Below are 22,126 nucleotides of genomic sequence, written 5' to 3' on the forward strand. Positions count from 1 at the left end.
GCTGCAGTCTCAGCCGCGGTAGATCTGTGGAGGTATGTGTTTTCTAAAAGCAAAGTGATTCCATCATTATTACTTCTAACCAGAAACAAGCACCAAGTAATGTGTTGTCATCTCTTGTATTTTTGAAAAGTATACAGCGAAACAAAATTGCGTTTTGTGTGGCCGGGGGACACCAATAAAGTAGAGTCTTGAAAGCAGCAGGATGTGTTGTGTTAAAAGTCACTTATAATATTCATCTGGGCTCCATGTGGGGGTCAGTGATTGACCCTGAGCCTTTCACTGCATGTCATCTCGTTCTGCCCTGCTTCCTGTCAAGCTACGGATTAATGGTGGTAATTAATCGTTTATAATTTATCGTGATTCTTATCGTGATAAGGATTTTCAATTTAACATTAATTGATCAATTTCAACTAATGATGTTTAAACCCCGTAAAATCATCTGTGTTGTTGAGATTATTAATTTTACTATTTTCTCCATGTTTTTTATTTTTATTTAGAACATCAATTGATTTCAAAATATGACTAAATGCAGTTACTGTGTGCAGTTTAGTGAAACAAATCACACTTGTTCATGCGATTTGTGTCCTAAAGCAGCTATTTAGACATTTTTACAAGATCAGTCGTGTTTGTGAGACTATGATTGCTGTGGCATTCAGTCACCTAAAGTTAGCTTGAGATTACTTTTGTTTTGATGTATTTATGTATTTTCAAACAGGTTTATAAAAACAAAAAAACAAGGAGTCAGTAGGAAAGAGGAAACATGTGCATACATAACCAGCAAAATAATTAGTTCACCACTACTTTTCTGTTTGAAAAGGAGGAGGAAGAAGTGAACATTTTTAATTTATTCAATTCAATTTAATTAAATATATCACTTACTGACTCAGTAATTATCAAACATTTGTAAATAAAACCTTGTAATAATATTTATGTTCCTGCTCAATGTACTGCGCTAAAGAGTCAACAAATAAATTACATTACATAGACAAAATGGCTGCAAGCCAACTCATATCAAGACAACATCATCTACATAAAATAATAATAGTAATAATCACAATTGTAAATAACAACCAGACATACAGCATCAGAATAATTACCAACTTTTCATCATCACAATAGTACCTCAAAATATTGTGACAAAACTTTGAGTCTATTTCTCCCATCCTTATTACGGCTAAATAAAGCACAACAAATTCTTCAAAATAAAGAAGTTTGATATATTTTCTCCTCACTCTGTGCTTGCTTGTCTGTTACTGTCCTCCACAGCAACAACCCTGCTCACCGCTACTTCATGGCCACTGACCCAGTAACCGGACAACTGTATGTGTCCGACACCAACTCCAGGAGAATTTACCGTCCCAAGATGCTTAGCGGCGCCCGTGACCTCAACAGTAAGCACAAGCCACAGGAAAAGTCCTGTGTTTGCAGAAATTGAAGCATCCTTCTCCATTATTGTTTGATATTCAGTATTTGGAAAAGTCCTGCAGCAAATTCAGTGTGTGTATTTGTGTGTGTGTTCAGGTAATGGAGAAGTCGTGGCTGGCACAGGTGAGCAGTGTCCTCCTTTCGATGAGGCCCGATGTGGTGATGGGAGAAAAGCTACGGAGGCACAGCTACTGGGACCAAAAGGTACACACACACACACACACACACCACACCTGTGACCTATTGCGTATATTTTGAAATCTAGTTCGCAGTACACATAAAAAAGCGCTTGTTTAGATTCACGTTCAAGACAGACCCTGAACTTATTGTTAGACCTGATGGTTTCTCTTTACCGCTGGACTTCCTCTGGTGTGTAGGACCGGTCTTGGTTTGTGTAGTGTTACACTAATTGAGCTGGATGTACTTACTGACTCCTCTTCCGCCATTTATAAATATTTTATATTTGCACTTTGTTTGAATGATAAGGGAAGCCACATGCATAGAGGAAAATTATCTGCTTACATCGCCTTGAGTGCAATTAATCTGAGCTTCTGTTAATTTTTGGACGTCAACAAAAAATGTTTTCACAGCTCTCAGATGTTACCACATGTTTGCCAGTGTTACAGAATAAGTACAATTATGACTCAAATGCAGCAGTAATGACCCACTGATTACAATACTTAGTTTCATTGTACTCTGTTCAGATGCTTCGCTCACCTCAGGATTCTTCATACTTGACACTAAAATTACCACCATGACTTATTTTTCTATTGATCTGACTAAAATTTGTCTCTCCTCTTTGAGAAACCACACAAACATAAAATTTAATCCCTGGACTATCAGCTTATCTTGCTCTGTTTTATGAATAATTGACTGTTTTGAGCTTTACGCTCCCTCATCAAAAACAATAACCACTAGAAAGCTACAAAAGAAGGCCTTAAAAACTATAAAACATCTCCTCCCATGCCACAAATTCACCCATTTGGACTTTGCGTCAAATAAGGAACACTGAAAGATTACCTTTTATTTCCCCTCTGATGACAAACATCCTCCAGCTCATCCTGGGATTCCCCAGGAACAATGAACGTTCAGGTTGCACAGGGGCGTCAAACTGCTGCTGGCTACATGGAGCGTGTCTCCCTCCGGACTGAGGACTCTCCTCTGATGACTGAAAACAACACATTTCACAACTACTGTCTTGTACAAATACTTTATCAAAGCAAACAACGCCCACTGCATGTTCCCCTGATCTCCTATTGAATAGCAATGAACATATTCAGGGTTGAATGGCAATAATGGACATGAATTCCACACCCTGGAAAAAAATCTAGCAGCATGAAATGCGAATGATTTCCATCTACCTAAAATTTTAATCAGGATTGTATCTTCTCCTGCTGCTCAGCGATGCTTCATCATGCTGTAGAGATGAACAATAAAAATGTGAGGTGCAGGAAGTGGGGAAGTCTCAAATGGCCGTGGAAAGTTAAGGTTTAAACAGTAAGCAGCTGAAACTGAACCCCGGTGACACAAGCTGGATGTGCAGACAGATTTCACAGCTAAGCTCCTTCCTGATCGGTACTGCAGTTTTGCATGTGATGGCAGTTTTTCACTCTGGAGCCACATCTGTCCTGGGAAAATTATGAATGCTTTTCGTGCTTGAGGGGAACAGAATATCAAGTGGGTCAGTATATCATTTACAGGACTGGCTCTGACGCTCTGTGCGGATCTGTCCAGACAGACAAGGTGGTAATTTAAAAATATCAGCGCTGTGATTCTTTCACCAAACTCAGCAGTTCATATAGGGATACCTTCAACATCCGAGGACACTTATGGAGCTTATTGAGCTCTATCACTGTCAAAGGATGAATATTTTAGAATGTCAATATGACATGTTTACAACACCATGTCCAACATCGAAGTGCAGATTTTTCAGAATTTACATTTCACAAATCTGTGTAATATAAATAGTGCAGTACTTTTGCACTACACATAGTGCAACGGATGTTGCATAAAAATGTACTTGTCTGAGGAAAAGCAGCCTTCCTACATGATTCACCTGGAATTTAATAAAATTTTCTTCATCTAAAAGGTTCATTGTATGAAGACAAAAACTGCACTGCAAAAACACAAAATCTTGCCAAATATTTTTGCCTAGTTTCTTGGTACACCCAAACTAAGATAAAAAAATAACTTACAAGTAACTTTTCTGCAAAAAATAGGAGTATGTTTTAAGTCAATAATTCCTTAATTATTGATTTTAAAAAGTACTAGTTCCACTGGCAGATTATTTCACTCATGGGAAAAATGTCTTGTTATAAATGAAATAATCTTCTGCTGCATTTTCCACTTTTTCATCAATATTAAGAAATTACAGACTTAAAACAATCTCCTGTTTCTTGTTGATAAGTTACTTGTAAGTTGGTTTAGTCTTATTTTGAGTGTATTAAGATATTTTCCCTAGAGGCTAAACAAAAAATATTTGGTAAGATTTTGTGTTTTTCAGTGTAGCAGACAAGAACTTTTTTGTTTTCTTGCTTTGTACTTAATTTATATTTGTACTGTCATTTTTTAAATATATTTAGTAGCTTTAAAATTTTTCTTCTTTATTTGTAAAACTCCTAAAATACAAAGTTTAGGAAAATGTTTTCCACCCATTTTTGCTGTCATTGCTCAGTGTCTATGCTACCAATTTTAAGTCAAATCTTAATAATTCATCATTTAAAAGGTTGCTAAATTATTATGTGTAATATCTAAACTTTCACATGTGTCTTCGCTCTTCCTGTTTTCCTGTGAATCTGTCTCTGCTGTCCAGGGATTGCAGCCGATAAGAACGGACTCATCTACTTTGTGGACGGAACGATGATCAGGAAAGTGGATCGTAATGGAATCATTTCCACAGTGCTGGGCAGCAACGACCTGACCTCTGCACGACCTTTGACCTGCGATACCAGCATGCACATAAGACAGGTTAACATACAGAGCACTTATAACACAGCCACAGTGTAACTGTACCACACTGCTGTTTTTAAAGTGAAGGCTTGGAGCCAGTGTAAACCCCTGTTGGTTGTGATTGGTGGGACTGAATGCAGTGAAGCAGAGAAAACACAGATAAGCTTGAATCTATTAATGAGAGAAGAAGTTTTGTTGGGTGAAATCATTTCTATTCTGTTTTTCTCTCTACTCCTTATCCCCAGTGAAACTCTTTGTTGTCCAGATGTATTTACTTACAGCCTAAAGCTGAACATAGTAGGGAGTGTGAGAGTCAGAAATAGTACACTATTATTGCACCTTATTTTCAGATTGACAGTGTGTGATATTGCAAATAACAGATAGGAGGCAAGTAAAGAAACAGCTCCACACTCGCACACATTAAGCTGCTTCTAGTATTTGCTGCTGGTTGTTTGTTTTTCTTTTTATTTGTGTGACAGAATTCAGGTCTATATCATATAGGTACAGTAGTTTATTACCAGTTTCACATATTTAATGTGCAGCTTATGGTTGATGATCCAAGGAAAACGAAGCTGTCATTCTTCTCCGTGTTCAGGTTCGATTAGAATGGCCCACAGATCTCGCCATCAACCCCATGGATAACTCCATCTATGTCCTGGACAACAACGTTGTTCTTCAGATCACTGAAAACAGACAGGTACGTTTGACATCTGCACTTTTCGTACACCTAACTTCAAAAAGGTTCATACCCTTGAGCTTCTTCACGTTTTTTCACGTTACAACTTCAAACTTCACTGTATTTTATTGGGATGTTTATCTGTAAAGTGTGAAGTAATTTGAGTTAGAAAACAATGTCCCGTGTGTGTGTATGTGTGTGTGTGAGTTCAGGTCCGTATAGTAGCTGGTCGTCCCATGCACTGCCAGGTACCTGGTATAGAATACACCATGGGAAAGAGAGCGGTGCAGACCATGCTGGAGGGAGCGACCGCCATCGCTCTGTCCTACAGCGGCATCCTCTACATCGCAGAGACAGATGAGAAGAAGATGCACCGCATTCGACAAGTAACCTGTCGCATTTTTATTTTTATGGCACATTCACTCTCTCACATTTAGTGATATTTCCAGGTTACGTCAGGAATATGTATTGTAGCGTTTACTGTTGAATGTTGCTGTTTATTTAATTGAAAAAGGACAATGCACATCACATAATATGCCAGAGTTAGCCATAAAGGCTAGTAGTCCCTCAGGGTACAATCAGTATAAATACAACACATTACAGTGCAATACAGACAAATTGGGAAGCTTCTTCCATCATCAAAATAAATAAAACACATTTTTTTATCTGAAAAAACAGATTCAGTTACACATTTAAAAAGAATAAGAAGCCATACAGCACAAAACTTTACCTCAATACATAAAAGAAAAAAAATGAAAATAAGAACCACATGAACTGTGCCTGCATATTTGATTATCTAAGAACAATTTTAAGTTAGAAAATGATTTAAAACGTTCTTACACTCTCTGGTAGTTTGTTAGAATAAAGATGTAACTGATTTACTCACAAATTGCCACTTTTATAAAATAATGGCCAAAATAATTCAGTGACCAAGAGCCCTGAATCAATATTATTTCTTATTATTTATCAGTTTTTCTGCTAATATCCAACACTTGCAACTAAGATCTCTCGTTTGTTACTTCGTTTTCTGTCAAAATGCCAGGCTGCTGTTTTATTTCATATTTTTCATAGCTATACATCTTCTGCTGTACTTCTAGGTGTCCACCGATGGAGAAATTACCCATCTGGCTGGTGCATTATCTGACTGTGACTGCAAGGTACTGCAGAGTTACCGCAACGTTTTGCTCCTTCACATCCATCAAGATATTTATATATATTACATGGAATGATGGTTTCTTCCTGTTTGTTTTTGCAGAACGATGCCAACTGTGACTGCTATCAGACAGGAGACGGCTACGCTAAAGACGCCAGGCTCAGCGGTCCTTCATCTCTGGTGGTGTCACCTGATGGGACTCTGTACGTGGCTGATCTGGGAAATATTCGAATCCGGGCAATAAGACGCAACCAGCCACGCACCGGTACGAACATTTATAGATGGAGCTATTTTTAGGCCTCCACATATAAATGCTGCATTACTGCTGGAGGGATCTGTGGAGGATCTCACTGAACTCTGAAATATTCAGGACTAGCTGCAAGACCAGCAGGAGGCGCATGTGAGCTGATATGATCACACTTTTTATCAGGTTAATACAAATATTCATGCTTCTCGGTCTATTTTTAGGGAGAGTCCTCCAAGGAAAGTCATCTAGCATGTTTTCTGATTATCACAGTAAGGATGAAATATTTCATATTTAATTACCTCTTAATTCAGAAAGAAAAATCTAAACCCCAAAATGTAAAGGCCACAGTGTCATCTGAAGGATTTCAGACACAGTCATCTTTTGGAGTTGAAACCTTAAATCCAGCTGATTTTCTATTATGAATTAATAACATTTAGCAAACAAGAATTGTTTTCAAGTGTTTCAAAAAAAATTTCACACAAGTCTTTAGCCCAGAGCAACAATCATGTAGGTTTTATTATTAGTGTATCTGTCTTCTTCTGCCAGGATTTCACCTGTACTAATCACTCCAGTGCTTTGATCTAATTCTGTCTTTATTGCATTTTGTGTATTCACATATTTCTAATTATATTTAGAAGGTGGTTTTAATTAAAACGGTTCAGTTTCAGTTTAATACAGTTCAACTCCTTGCTGTTCCACGCATGTCAATGAAGCAGAGCCAGATTAGGCCGTGGAGGCTGGGGAAAATAAACACAGGAGTTCCTTGTCAAAATACCAGCTGGAAAAAATTGAAAAAATAAGAAAATGTTAGAGGGAACATAACAAAGCATTCAATATAGAGGCCAAACTTGTCCTACTGCTTGTCATTTAAAGTAGTAACATTAGTAAGTTGCAGTCCATGCATTATTTATATATTTACATCATTTTCAACAATATTTCAGTGGAAATCCAGTCAGAACTCATGCATGTCCAATAAGACTGACCAGTAGAAAGCATCTCCAATCATGGTCAGTAATCACAGTGTTTGTCAAATGGCTGCTATAATCGCTGTACATTGGCTTAATAAGGCAAAGTCAAGAGCTGGAGAATAAATATGAGTCTCTCTTCAATCAGAGTCTCTTCATCTGTCTAACCCATCTGCAGGCTCTTTGGCTTCAGGTCCCAGCTCCTATGAAGTGGCTTCTCCAGCCTCACAAGAACTTTATGTGTTTGATTCGAATGGGACTCACCAGTTCACCATGTCTCTGATCACTGGAGACTTTAAGTACAACTTCAGCTACAGGTTAGTTTGACATTTTTACAGTTTTTTCCCCTCTCTATTAAACCATAAAACTGCAATGGTCCATTTTTTGAAGCATAGTTCAGTTTGTTCTCATTTTCTGCTTTCCTATCCTCTCAGCAACGAGGAGGATGTTACCGCGGTGACAGACAGCAGCGGGAACACACTCCGTGTCCGTAGAGACACCAACAGGATGCCTGTACGTGTGGTGGCTCCTGATAATCAGGTGAGATGTTCACATTTTTGCACATTTACATTCTTTGAGGATGGCCATGAGTCACAGATTGTTCTGGATTCATGGCAACCATCTGACTATCTGGTTGTATTTTATTTTATTTTTTAATGTACAGGTCATCTGGCTGACAATCGGGACTAATGGAGGTCTAAAGTCTCTCACGGCTCAGGGTCAGGAACTGGTTTTATTTACTTACCATGGCAACAGTGGCTTGCTGGCTACCAAGAGCATCCAAATTGGCTGGACTACATTCTATGAGTAAGCCACCTACTGACTGTCGCATCTAAATGCATGAATGTAATCTGTAAAGCTATGTGGGGATGGAAGTAAAGCTCCAGAATAATTGCATTGTTGATGCCTTGGTCATTGGGGATGATAATATGTCCACTTCACTTGACACAGTTGCTTCAGCAACAAGGCTTGACATCATAAAAACACAAAAAAGTCATAAGACACTAACAATTGAGAAATTCAATAAGAAAACATTGCATTTTGCTGAGTGTCATCATCAATATCAACAATACACATCAGGTTCAAAGAAACTCTGAACAGGTGTGTTTTTAGTCTAGATTTAAAGGAACTCTGTGTTTCGGCTGTTTGCAGTTTTCAGGAAGTTTGTTCCAGATTTGTGGTGCATAGAAACTGAATGCTGCTTCTCCTCATTTGGTTCTGGTTCTGAGGAGCAAACCAGAACCAGAAGACCTGAGCGGTCTGGAGGGTTGATACAACACCAGCAGATCTTTAATGTAGTGTACTGCTGAGCCTTTCAGTGATTTATAAACTAATAACAGTATTTTAAAGTCTATTCTTTGAGCTACAGGGAGCCAGTGTAGGACTTCAGAACTGGGGTGATGTGCTCTATCTTCCTGGTTTTAGGGGAAGATAGAGCACATCACTCTATCTTGTGCTCTAGAGTGATGTGCTTCCCCAGGAAGGGGGGAGCACATCACTCCCCCCTTCCTGGGGAAGCTATCTTCCCCAGGAAGGGGAAGATAGCTCTATCTTCCCCTTCCTGGTTTTAGGGGAAGATAGAGCTACTTCTCTATCAGAACGCAAGCTCAGCGATCCAGAGCTTGCGTTCTGGATCGCTGCTGCTTGCGATCCAGAACGCAAGCAGCAGCGTTCTGGATCATCTCCGAACATAATGTGTTGTCATTCACCATCAGTCTAGATCTTCTGGTTTCGGCAGGGACAATCTTACTTTATTTATGTGCTCTTTTACACAATCCAGGACTTCATCAAATAGATTTTCCCTCATTCAAATATAAAGAAATATTCTTTATATTTGACACTAAACATATAAAAGAGCTTCAGGTTTTTGTTAAATTGGTGCTTGGCTACGTGAACAAATTCATTGCTCTTCATCATTGTTTTTGTTTGTGATTTGGTCTTTCTCTTGCCTCAGGCCACAGTTGGAACTGTGCTGTGGTTTGATCTGGTTTGAGGCGACGGATGGAAGTGCTCCCACTAAGGCACTTAACACACACCTGTGTGTTTGCTACAGTCCCCTTCTAGCTCCTCTGGGTCAAATGAATGAATCATCTTTCATTGTATAGCCTCCCACTCAAAAATCTAGCCTTTATTTAGAGTGTGTATTCGGTCATGCACAGTATTAACAAAGTCACCATTGGCACATTTTTTCTGTTATATTCTGCTTTTACTGATGCAGGTTAGCCTTTTGAAACACACAATCTCGGTTTCAAGAGGGACATGTTCACACAAATAACACCTAAACCGATGAGATAAACCAAATGAGATGATGAATAGCATCAAAAGCATTTAAAGTCTTCAGTAGCTGGTTGAAATCAGACTGGAGCGGTCTTGCGGTCTTGCTGTAGGGAGATCCAGGATGAGGGGGCAGCGGTAACATATGAGAAGACTTTTTGTCCAGCTTTAATTGGGCAGATGGAAGATTGAGAGTAAAAGAAAGTCTAGAGCGCAGGCTGTGACTGCACTGTTGACGGGATGTGAAAGTTGGCAAGACTGATAATAACAGTGTAAGTATTGATTAATTCATTCACTTGCTGAAATGAACATGTTTGCCAATAGGACAGCACTCAGTTCTCCGAATGGCCAAGGAGGAAAGTTGATTTTATGTCAGTTTTAGAATCATTTCTGGTGTTGACGTGAAGATGTGTTTGGATCATTATCCTATTGAAAAAACCAATAATGACAAGCCTTCAATTAACTGCCAGAGGACACCAGATTTTATTCTAAGTTCTCCTGGTACTTGAAAGAGTTTATGATACTTTTGAATCTATTTGAACGGCCCAATTCCAATCTTTTCACCACAGAAAATATGCGACTTGTTCCACTTCCATATCTGATACTGAATCTGATACATATCCAGTCTGCAGTCTGAACAGTCATGTTGGAATTTATCTGAATTTTACGTCTTTGATGTGATACTTGTCATAATTGTTCACCAGAGGACAAGAGACACGGTAAATCTGTATGTCAGCAATGGCCAAAAATTATACTTATGAAAACTCTGATAATGTTTTGTGTCTATGCATCCAAATAAACATATCTACAGAAGTTACAGTCAATGCTCTACAAAAGGTCATTGCTATTATCTTGAGACAATACTATCGGCTTCTATTACTCAACAATTTGAAAACAATCCATAGACGGCATCCATTATTACTTAATTAAACGGGGTGCTTTAACGTCTCCGTTGTTCTTCTGCGCGTGCAGGTCCTTTGTGAAGTTTGACTTTGATCATATTTAATAAGTAGTATGAATGAGCAAAACAAAAAATTTGATTTCAGCAAAAATTTGGGACTGAACATCAAGAGTTGCTGTTCATGCCTACTGTACTCAACAGCGGACATGAGATGCTTTTCCACTCATTTATTCTCGGTTTCAGACCAAATCCTTCCTGGATTATTTGCTGCAAAGAATATTAATCTTAGTTTCATTTAAGGAACTTGTATAGATGAGCAAACACTGCACTTTTATGTTTGAGAGTGAGTGGGTTATGGATTGTTGTTATGGTAACTTGGTAACCCAAAGAGATCACTCTTTTCTGCAATTTTTGCCATCTTCATCACTGTGTGATGAAGACGTGTGGTGACGAGATAAATATGAGACCTCGCTCAGCCTTGCTTCTCTCAGTTTGAACTTGTTACTTAGAGCAATGAGTATATGTAGATATGGGCAGATGCCAGTGAGTAACTATTTTCTTGTAGGTATTTCCTGATTAAGTTTAATATATCTCTTCCTTACAGGAATGCCATGTTCTCTTTTCATTCCTATTTTGAGGAGTGTTTAAGTGAAAGGGGCTTATATGCCATGTTATAGTTATACTTCTAGTAAACAGGAAGTCATGTCATGAGTTACTAATTAAAGGTCCATACACAGTCTGATAAAGGGAATGGTAAAATATCAATTTAAACATGCTTTAATTACATTCATTGTATAGGAAATCTTGGACGTGCCAAGAGATTTAGCTGAAAATATTTCTTCTTTATTACTGTTAAATGTACCAAAACTGAATCTTCCTGAAATGTTTATGCAAATGTGATGTTGCTGTGACAAATGATTAACCTATTTTAGGGCGTTTTACACGTCTTAATAAGTGTGAGGACTTGCTGCATGTATGTATATTCAGGTAATTTTCTCTGTATCGGGAAGATCCATTACAGTAATGACATCTAATGTCCCCTTTCTCCTTCTCCTGCATTCTGTCCTTGTAGCTATGACAGCGAGGGTCGACTGACGAATGTGACCTTCCCCACTGGCGTAGTCACCAATCTCCACGGCGACATGTCTTCAGGAGCCATTGCAGTGGACATAGAGACGTCAGGGAGGGATGAGGATGTTTCCATAACAACAAACTTGTCGTCAATAGACTCCTTTTACACTTTGGTGCAAGGTAAAGTGCTGGCATGCATATGACTGAGTCTGAAGCTCAGATAGAAGGAAAGGTCAGACTAATTATTATGATCATTATGAAAAATAAAAGTAAGTCAGATCCAAAGAAATTGAGCTTTATTTCTTCATTTTTAGATTTTATCACCTTTCCAAGTGTTTTCCCTGCTGCATGTCAGATTGTCACGGCAGTTATTTTAAAAATTTAAAGGAATAAAATCTGTTGCTGTTCACAAATCCATCTGCCAAAGTTTTATATTGTACAAAATACGAAAATACAGCGGCTTACTAAAGTATTCATACTTATTACAAGCACAAACTTCAGTTAAATTTATTGGGATCATGGCAAAAGATGTTGGTGTTCTGTTACAGTGCTTGTTTCCACATCTAAATTAGTACCAGTACTTTTTCTGCTGCGGGTTCTTACTCATTCTTTATTGTTGCTTTCAGTGTCTTGGCAGCTTGCCTGACCAGGTTCAATCTCTTCTTTTCAAAGAGTTTTGGAGAATTTTCTAGTTTTTGTAATGTCATTGTTACAATGTCACTGTTGTAAACAGACTCGATGTACAGAGCTAAATAAGGCTGTTCCTGGAAGAAATCTGGTTGAGATCAATATAAATGTATGTCACACTTTTCAGATTCGCTTCCACTTTGCATTCATGAAATGCTTTGCGTTAGTCCATCAGGTAAAATAAAATAACATGAAGAAATCTAAGGGCGACAAATACTTCTGTAAGTCACTGTAAGCTGATGGTATTAAAAACTCACTAAATGACTGAACAGTCAGAGTAGTAAGACAAATTCCAGTTACTGAGAGACATGAGTATTAAGTCACAGATGGAAAAATAGGTTGTGTTGTTTTCTGTGATCATTTTTTTTCTGACGGTGACTGAATTTGGGATGCTGTTTCATTTGTACTTTGATTCAAAGCTTCTGTAACCCAGAATAAAATCCATTCTCATAAATTTGAGAGCAGCGAAAGAAAACATTCCCACTGGTGCACTTCAGCAATGTTGTCATTCTTTGTTAGATAAATACTGGAAAATTATATTTTTGTGGTGATGTTTATCGAACATTGCCTTCCATTTACCTCAGAAGTTTAAAGTTGGATGTCAAATTTGATGCTACAGATAGATGAATCCTGCTTCAGCTGCAAGTCTAGTGGATTCAGAACAGCTTCTTCCTCGATTTAAATTGCTCTGCTTGTGTAATGTAATCTTGAAGTTAATGCATAATGAGCATCGATACAATATAATTTTTTTGTGTGAAAAAAACTTGTGTATATAGGACTACAATAGTGACGTCTCTGTTGAGAGTACCCTCTTCCTATCCTGATTAATTCAAAGTCATGGACAACTAAAGCATTGCTTTCATCAGTTCACTTACATTTATTCGTGTTTTTCCTGCCATCTCATCTACATGCGTAGGTAGGTGGCATCCCATTAGGTCCAGGTGCAGGCCAGCGACGGTAAACAAGCTAATTTAGCTGCTATACTTAGTCATATTAATGATGCAGTTAACTGCTTGAGAAAGCGGAATATGTGGAAACAAGAGGTTAAAAGGTCATTTGCAGACATTTACAGTAAACTGTTGTTTCTACTGAATCACCATGTGCAATAATGTGCTGGGAAATGACTGAGATAATAAAAATATAACCCTACCCCACCTAATGCCATTTCACATTCTGCAAGATACTTAATGCAAAATTGTCCATTTTAATTAACTAAATTACCAAAGAATCTATTTTTTTATTTTTTCATTAACGTACATTGTAGAACTTGGAAACAGAAACATATTCAGGTATTTCTCATGACATGTTAAAGTTAGAACTCTGAAGCTCAGCCCACATGAAGTTGCACAGGCATTACATCACACACAAAACACGAGAAATGTTGAGGCAGAAAATATATTTTATTTTGTGTTATTCGATAAAATAATTTTCAAAGAAAAAAAATTGACGAGAGTAAAGTGTTGTGCAAAACCACCTCAGACTTTTTGATCGACTGTCTCGTAATAATTTCAAGTGGTCTGGATCAATAGTTTTCCAAGCTTTCTAAAGTGAGGGTTCTGAAGCTCTTCCAGAGTTTTTCCTTTTGTAATTTTGTCTGTCTTTCTTCTTAGGTTTTGTTCAGTAGATGTATCTGAATATGCCTTTAAAATGTTCAGACTGTTATTGGAAATTAAGAAAACTAGAAGAAAAAAAAGAATAAACCAGAAGGAAATCACAGTAATGTGTGCAGTGTAAACATCCTTTTTAAAAAGGTTGAAATGGTTCAAAAAATCAGACAATGATAAGTCACTTTCTAACCTTTTTCCTATGAAATGTAACACTTATTTTATGTTACATCATATGTTACACTGCACTAATCTGGTTGTTAAAGTGTTCACACCCTTACAACAATACCAGATGAAAGCAGTTTTGGTTCAATTTCAGTTTTCAATCTTTTTTTGAAAATCTGTTAGCATCTTGTTTATAGTATTGGTTATGTGTAGGCTTTTCCATAATTTTCACTTTCTTTCTTTGTGCTGAGTTTATTTGGATAGGTGCTTATTCTCCAATGTTGAAAAATGAAGTCTCTCTTTATTTTCAGCTTTCCGACAGGTAACTATAGGTTTTGGGACAAATTAACTTGAATTTGTAACTATTCATAACTTTAACATTGAAAAAATTTTATAAGAAAAAAAAATCCCAGAGGATAAGATTTCCAGAATCAAACTCCTTGATAGCAAAATGTAAAGATTTACTGTTGAGACTTTTCCACTTGACTTGCATTGAGTCATAAAAACCAGGCTGCATTCTTGTCAGTATGTTTTAATATTAATTAAACGGAACCAAAAAACATGGGTGTCACAAAAAAATCTATAGTAAATGAATGATGTGAGAACTGAAAAACAGAGTGGAAATACAGTGAGAGTGAATGGAGAGGGAAAAGGCCAAATGCAATGGTTAGCCAGGCCTTTGTTTAATCAAGTTATTTTATTCTGTTTGCTGTATTGTTGCATAGATCTAGCAGGGTGTATATTTAGTCAAAGATAAAAGAGTGCCGTCAGCCACTCTGTGTCCTGCTTGCACAAGCAGCCATTAGTCCTGTGGGAGGCTGAGAGGAACATAATTGAAAAAGGCTGAAGGATGTTAAACTTTCTCTCTGCTCCATTAGCAGGTTCAAACACTTCGCCCAGAGATGAATTGTTTCTCACCTTACTTTGTCTCCTTGCTGTCTTTTAGCTGCTCTTTCCCTCCCTGCCTTTCGTTTTCCTCCCTTTATCCTCATTTCAGTTCACAATTGATATGTTCTTCAGTAAATCCTTTGAATGTTGCAATGTAACGGCATATTGATAACTGCATCTCTTGCTTGTACTTGTGTCATGCAGACCAGCTTCGAAACAGCTACCAAGTGGGTAATGACCATTCACTCAGGGTCATCTATGCTAATGGGATGGACACACACTATCAGACAGAGCCACATATACTGGCAGGTAGGTTTAAATTATTTACCATATCCTGTAGCTAATGTTGTGCATTCATGAAGCAAATACGTGTCCCTCTTTCTCAAAGCCTTCACCAGTCTGCATATTGTAGTGTTTGTAAACCCCAGATGTCTTCTAATGTCTCTTTAGGAGCTGCTAACCCTACGATCGCCCGGCGTAACATGACCCTGCCAGGAGAGAACGGCCAGAACTTAGTAGAGTGGAGGTTTAGGAAGGAGCAGACCCGAGGAAAGGTCATTGTGTTTGGGAGAAAGCTGAGGGTGAGTACTCTTCAGCTACAGATGTTGACTATGGATAGTGATAGACCACGATTTCTTAAACGGCAGAAAGCCGAAGGGTGATAGGCGATTGATTTTTTTCTGGATTATAAGTCACTCCAGAGTGGAGTTATTTGATATGGCTGAAAAACATATCACAATGTAAGAGTTTCATATTAGTCAATATTGATAGTTATGGATTCATTTTTTGTTTTAAATATCTCAAAAATACTGTTGAACTGGTGGTGTGACCTTTCCTTTTTACAGTTTTCACTCCATGCCATTGTTTTATATTTTTACACAATAATGAGACAAAACATGAAACTGCTGCTGCACAATTTTCTCAACAGGTTGTTTTTATGTAACCAATGAGTGAGTGAGTTAGTTGATGAAATTTTGCTGGACGATAAATTTCCCCAGAAGTTATTGCAATAAACTGCAATATTGCTCATTTGAAAACATTTTCAAGTAATGTAATGGTAATGATATAAGCAATAAACTTTAAATTCTAAAGAATATTTAACACTGGAAGTGGAAGACATTTTAAATATCCAAAATAAATAAACAAAACAGCAGAAAAACAAATAAAATTAATTATAAAGTATCTGTAAATAAAATTGTTCTTCAAAAAAAGAGCTTGTTGAGACCAAAACACCAGACAGAAGAGTTTTGTCATCCAGTTTTTAGTAGAAAGAGAAAAAGCAATTAATCATGCAAATGTAAATTATTGAGATCTTTTTAATTTATTGTGTGATTAATTAATTTGTTGATCACTGAGACAAGCCTAGTGAGACTTTGAGTGTCTAAAGCCTGTCCTCTGCCTACATCTCCCAGAAATCTGTCTTGTTCTGGACCCGAGTTCAGTGAAATGTTTTACATTTTTATCAGACATATTACCTATTGATACTGATCGTGTGTCTTTTGTGATTTATATTGTTATTGATTTATTGTCCAGCCCTACTGCCGTTTCTGACTCACTGATGTCTGTGCTCTGAATCAGCCTGGTCAGAGGAGAGGAAGGAGAACGTGTTCAGGTTATGGTCATGCTGAGGGCTTTGGCTGCAGAAACTGGACAATATCATGTTGCTGTTATAAAATTAAATTGAAATAGTCAGGAGCTTTGAGCATTTTTATGATACTTTATCCCCATAGTAAAAGAAATGACTTAAAAAATGATAGGACACGGGTAGGAGAAGAAAGCAGGGAGGGCAGATTGGCTTTGAGGCACTCTCACCTGCTCATGTACGTAAAAACATCATGGCAGCTCCTAAAAATTAATTATGAAGTAACACTGCAGATAATATTGGTAACAAAGTGAGCAAGAAAAAAAGTACTAAGAAAAAGATTCCCCCAGCATGTCGAATTCGTGTGTCATAATTCATATTATCACATTTCTCTTAATTTATACTTCCACAGACATATTATCATCATATTCTTGTAAGAATAAGGGAAAAAAGGTTATGCCATCCATGTATTATGCATCCTGTATACCTGCAGGCTCTACAAGTGGCTGCTGAGAGCTGCAGCACATCGGATTGCAGGATGGGTTGACAGGGTCATATTGATGCCCACAGGCAATTTACCAGTTCACACTTTCAAATTTTTACACTGTTGGAGGGAGAGCGTACAAACGCTCTGCTCGCAGCACGACCCCAGCTGTCTGTGAGAAGAAAAATCTAAATTCTTGCTTTTGGACAACAGAGCATAGCTTTTTTATTATTTATCTTATTTGTGTCATCATCTGTGGGAAGAGCGTACAGATGGGAATACATCCATGACCCCGGTAATGAGACAATCGCCTGCTTCGTTTTTGCTCTGGGAAGTATTTGGATGTGTTTGGCATCTGTGTGGCCTCTATTTTCTGGTGTTAAAGAAGCAACTTCTTGCAAGTTTATTTAAAAATAGTTTTAGAAATCCTAGACAAATAAACTCTGTCTAGGTGAGGAAGGGGCTGCACAGTGGCGCAGTTGGTAGCACTGTTGCCTTGCAGCAAGAAGGTCCTGGGTTCGATTCCCGGCCGGGGTCTTTCTGCATGGAGTTTGCATGTTCTCCCTGTGCATGCGTGGGTTCTCTCCGGGTACTCCGGCTTCCTCCCACAGTCCAAAAACGTGACTGTCAGGTCAATTGGTTTCTCTAAATTCTCCCTAGGTGTGAGTGTGTGTGTGAATGGTTGTTTGTCCTGTATGTCTCTGTGTTGCCCTGCGACAGACTGGCGACCTGTCCAGGGTGTACCCCGCCTCTCGCCCGGAACGTAGCTGGAGATGGGCACCAGCACCTCCCGACCCCATTAGGGACAAGGGTGAACAGAAAATGGATGGATGGATGGATGGATAGGTGAGGAAGGGTTTTTCCAGGATACCAGTGAAGCTAAGCTAGAGGTTTATTTAGTGATTTGATAAAAAGAAAAAAAGATGTCTGCAAGGTGTTGTCGAATTGTCATAAAAACAGCAAATGTGAGAATCTATGTTAAATTGTTTTGTTGCAACTAGGAATTGAGCTCCAAAATACTTTTTCCTTTTTATCCCAAAGGGAAATAAATGTTGTCATAATCCAACAATGACAACACCATCCACCACCACTTTAAAGAGAGGTTGTGAGTGGTGATGCAATAGCAGCTAGTGTCGCAAAGAATCTGAAGAAGCTTCTGACTGGAGACTGCTGATGTATGATAGTCATGCTAGCAGCTCATTATCCAGACAACAGAGACAATATTTCACAGAAGCATTTTCTGGATGACAACCTCCGCTAATCCACCGCATTTGCTTTTGCCGCTTCTCTTTAAATCTCTGTCTGGCCTTTTGGCTAGAAAGCTGGACAGTTGGAGTCAAGGGTATGATCCTGGCTAATTACGATCGATGGAAGAGACGGTTTGAACATCCTTTTTCTCTTCTCTGCATCCATGAAGCCTCCCTTTTTAATTCATCTGGGAGTAGGGGTCATAGTTCAGGTATTTTTTGAACTTTCAAGATGCTTGTCAGCTTCTACCTGCTGTAAATGTTCCACAGTTGCGCATCATAGCAACTCTCCCGAAAGTAAAAAAAAGTAAGAGCAAACACATTCCAGCTGCACAGCATCCAAAACCACAGGTGATAAAAAAGCAAAGCCTCAGCCAAAAAACACGTGGACAGAAGCCTATACAACATTAGGGGCACAATTTTACCAGAATTTTGTTAATACACTGGAAAGTGCTGGAACATGAGGCTCACCACAGTGAAGCTGGTCTTAGGTCAACGTGGACGGAGAAGGTACCAATGTGCCTGTTTTTAGCTCAAATGAAATTTACAGCAGCAAACATTGTTTATCTCTGGAAAAAAAGCTTTATGGTCGGAAGAGACCGATATTTACATGTTTAGCAACTAGACAAATGTTTGGAGCATTGTGGTAGTTCCAGCATGCTGATGGTTCAGTTTCACTGCCATTGTAACTGGTGCATTGCACATAAGAGTGCAGAATACCTCCAGATTCTTCAGATTGACCTCAAATCAACAGCTGGATGGATAAAATGTGGATACTAGTTTGCCGGCAATGAAATGTTTTAAACATTCCTCTTACTCCGATTTTAATTGCTCAATATTTGGAAGAGTATGTAGCATATTTGTAAAGATAATTTACTATATTTTCAATAAATGTAAATGAATTGTGACCAATAAGATCAATGGGCTAGTTTTCACAGAAGGTAAGTGTGACTCATGAAGGAGCAGACAGACTAGAAGTTTGCAGTTGCGAGTGCCTTGTATTTATAGTGTGAAAAAATTATATACATATTTACAACAGTGGAAACATCCAAATGGCCATATAAAAATGCGCAAAAAAGAAAACAAAAACCAAAATTTATCAATCCCACAGTTCCAACATAAATGGACCCACACCCTTCAGTTCATCTACCTCCAAGCTGGGGTTGATTAGAGGTCCCAAGCAGATTACAATTAAAGTGCTTGGTGCAGTGCAGGTCATCAGGGCCTCCTACCAGCCTGGCAGGAGAAGCAGAAGTCTTCCAGCACCAAAAGTGCAAATCTTTTCTTGGGCTCTAGCTCGCCATCGAACCTGGCCTGAATAATAAACAGGACCATTTTCTCAGTATATATATATATATAATCAAAACATTCTAATGTGCACACAAATTCATTAAATGGCACTCTTTGCACTATAAATAATTCTAAGTCAATTTCAGTTAATATGCATTTTCAATAATTATAAAATTCTATATAAATTACATCCATGAAAAATCCAATAAATATGCACCATATAAATTAGTTAACATGAAATGTGAAAAAAAAACAAATCCAAACAAGTGCTCGATAAATATTTAAGGCACCTTATTGTCCATCAAATGGGTTAACAGTCAGTCATTTAGCAGCTACACCTACAAACAGTGACAATGAGCTAATGCTAAATCACACACAAACACTCACCAATTCCGCAGTTTTATCTCACACAAACAGATTTTTTTCACCTCCTTTATGGCTCTCAGTAGTTGGCTCCTACAGTTCAACACATTATGTGTAAGCATCATACAGATTTAAGGTGAATGATGAATGACCCAACGCGTCCTAGTGTTTCATACCTCCCGGCTCCTGCCATTATACCTAGCAGATAGGCTGCGATGGTACATGTGACACTGATTCCCAACAGTGTCACATGTTCCTCCAGCCGGTTCAATCCCACAGTTCCAACATAAATGGACCCACACCCTTCAGTTCATCTACCTCCAAGATGAACTGAAGGGTGTGCGATTCTCGTGGAAATCTCGCGAGAATCGCTGACATTACATTAAAGATATCGCGAGATTTGAGATAAAGGGGTCAGGGAGTGGAGAAACCGGATAATGGGGGAATGGAAGTTAAAATTTATACCCAGGTTACAAGTAGTCAACACAGACTCAATGGTTTTGTTCACACGCTAAGCTACAGCTATATGCAGACTACAATATCCGGACAAAAAAAAATCAATGTCATCGTTTGTTTGGCCGGGGAAATTGCACTCAATCGGAGAAATCCCACAGAGAACAGTGAAGGGAAATGGGAATTGAGTGAAATTGCATAGGAAGGCAATGGCCAGGCTAGACCTGACCCCAACCCATTGTAAATTTATTGGTCTACAGCTGAGTCTGTGGCTTTTATTCAGCTACGCTGGGTTTCATTCAAGTGGCTCCTGGCCAGTGTTCCAATATCTTCCTCATCCCCCTTTAATTCACCTCACTGATTTTAACTGGTCCTAATTCACAAATGAATGAGTAGCTTGAATGAAAAGGTGAGAAATTGGACCCTTGGACATCTTCCAGCCAGACTCTCTGTTTAATGAAAGAGGTCTGTAAGCGATTGATTGGCCGGTTTGTAATGTTTGTCATTGCTTCAAGGATCTATAAGGTGAGCTTAGCTGCAGATCTGGGCTATCTGTCTTCATAAATTGGATTTTAACAGCACATCATTTAGATGGTGATTAAGCCTGGCTTGTTGGTACAGGGATGTTACTAGGTTTTATGGCTGTCAAATCAGAGATTTGTTTTATTTCATAGGTTGTGGTACCGACATTTAGATGAACAGTCAAATTTTAGGACATTACAAGTTAAATTCATTAGCTATTTTTTTCTTCTTTCTCTCACACTTATGTTAGATGTATTATAGATTAAAGGGGACATATCATACAAACTTCACATTTTGCATGTTTTTCTACTCCCATTTGGATCTCTACTGCTTCTAGAAACAGTCCAAGTGCATAAAATTCCACCCAGTCAGTTATTGGCAATAAGGTAATGTTTTTTTTGGTGTCTGGAAAATTAGGTGTTTCAAAAACCTTTCGAATATAATGTCACAAATCAGCAGGCGCTGCCCCTCACCTGGCAACCTCAGTGGTTTACAATGAGCTGTTAGCTTGTGGGGTATGCTCAGTGTTTCACACACTGCTTTTTAGCTGTTTTTGTGTAATAAACACCGGCAGTGTAGAAGGTTTTTTTATTTATCTTGATAAATAAACCTCTGCATTCAAATAAAAGGTGAACTTTCGCTTTGCATTGAGTGTGTGCATGTTTGTATGTGATAGTAACGAACAGAGAGAGAAACTTGCAGACACTGGATAAAATATGTGTAGCTGAATGATACAGGAAGAATAAGGAACCAGCAATAGAAGATAAATCTGGGTATTAGAGCAGTTTCACTGTTGATAGACGATCACAAAACACAGCTCTGACTGTTTTCTGTGTCACAGTGCAAAACATTTTTATAAAAGATCAGTCCCTTATTGCTTATTTGTCTCCTCTGACATCCAGGTAAACGGAAGGAACCTGCTGTCTGTGGATTATGATCGCACACTGCGAACGGAGAAGGTTTATGATGACCACAGAAAGTTCCTGTTAAAGATCATCTATGACACGCAGGGCCACCCATCATTGTGGGTCCCCAGCAGCAAACTGCTCTCAGTTAACTTGACATACTCCAGGTAAACACATCTGTGCTAGGAAAGGGGTTACTGTTCTCATCTGATCTGCAGGTTAAATTATCCACCAGATTTAACTGCAACACTCCTATTTAACTTTCTAGCTGTAAC

At 38.3% G+C, this 22,126-nt stretch overlaps 1 protein-coding gene and 1 long non-coding RNA gene across 12 annotated transcripts in view; one reads left to right on the forward strand and one right to left on the reverse strand.

The window, feature by feature from the left end:
- tenm3 (teneurin transmembrane protein 3) overlaps positions 1 to 22,126 on the forward strand; it is a 287,657-nt gene that overhangs the window by 252,564 nt on the left and 12,967 nt on the right. For all 11 annotated transcript variants that reach the window (XM_028017268.1, XM_028017271.1, XM_028017270.1 and 8 more), the window contains 14 exons: positions 1,267 to 1,391; positions 1,522 to 1,629; positions 4,238 to 4,392; positions 4,970 to 5,071; positions 5,263 to 5,436; positions 6,148 to 6,207; positions 6,306 to 6,468; positions 7,594 to 7,732; positions 7,850 to 7,955; positions 8,080 to 8,222; positions 11,663 to 11,841; positions 15,210 to 15,314; positions 15,456 to 15,586; positions 21,849 to 22,018. In XM_028017268.1, coding sequence (XP_027873069.1) covers positions 1,267 to 1,391; positions 1,522 to 1,629; positions 4,238 to 4,392; positions 4,970 to 5,071; positions 5,263 to 5,436; positions 6,148 to 6,207; positions 6,306 to 6,468; positions 7,594 to 7,732; positions 7,850 to 7,955; positions 8,080 to 8,222; positions 11,663 to 11,841; positions 15,210 to 15,314; positions 15,456 to 15,586; positions 21,849 to 22,018 — 1,860 coding nt within the window. The remainder of the gene's footprint in view (positions 1 to 1,266; positions 1,392 to 1,521; positions 1,630 to 4,237; positions 4,393 to 4,969; positions 5,072 to 5,262; positions 5,437 to 6,147; positions 6,208 to 6,305; positions 6,469 to 7,593; positions 7,733 to 7,849; positions 7,956 to 8,079; positions 8,223 to 11,662; positions 11,842 to 15,209; positions 15,315 to 15,455; positions 15,587 to 21,848; positions 22,019 to 22,126) is intronic.
- LOC114144449 (uncharacterized) lies at positions 19,297 to 20,213 on the reverse strand. The gene is made up of 2 exons (XR_003595492.1): positions 19,996 to 20,213; positions 19,297 to 19,632 (listed from the first exon to the last, which is right to left on the reverse strand). It is a non-coding gene; the product is annotated as an uncharacterized LOC114144449 (long non-coding RNA).

The sequence above is a fragment of the Xiphophorus couchianus genome, chromosome 5, assembly GCF_001444195.1.
Source record: "Xiphophorus couchianus chromosome 5, X_couchianus-1.0, whole genome shotgun sequence".
NCBI lineage: Eukaryota > Metazoa > Chordata > Actinopteri > Cyprinodontiformes > Poeciliidae > Xiphophorus > Xiphophorus couchianus.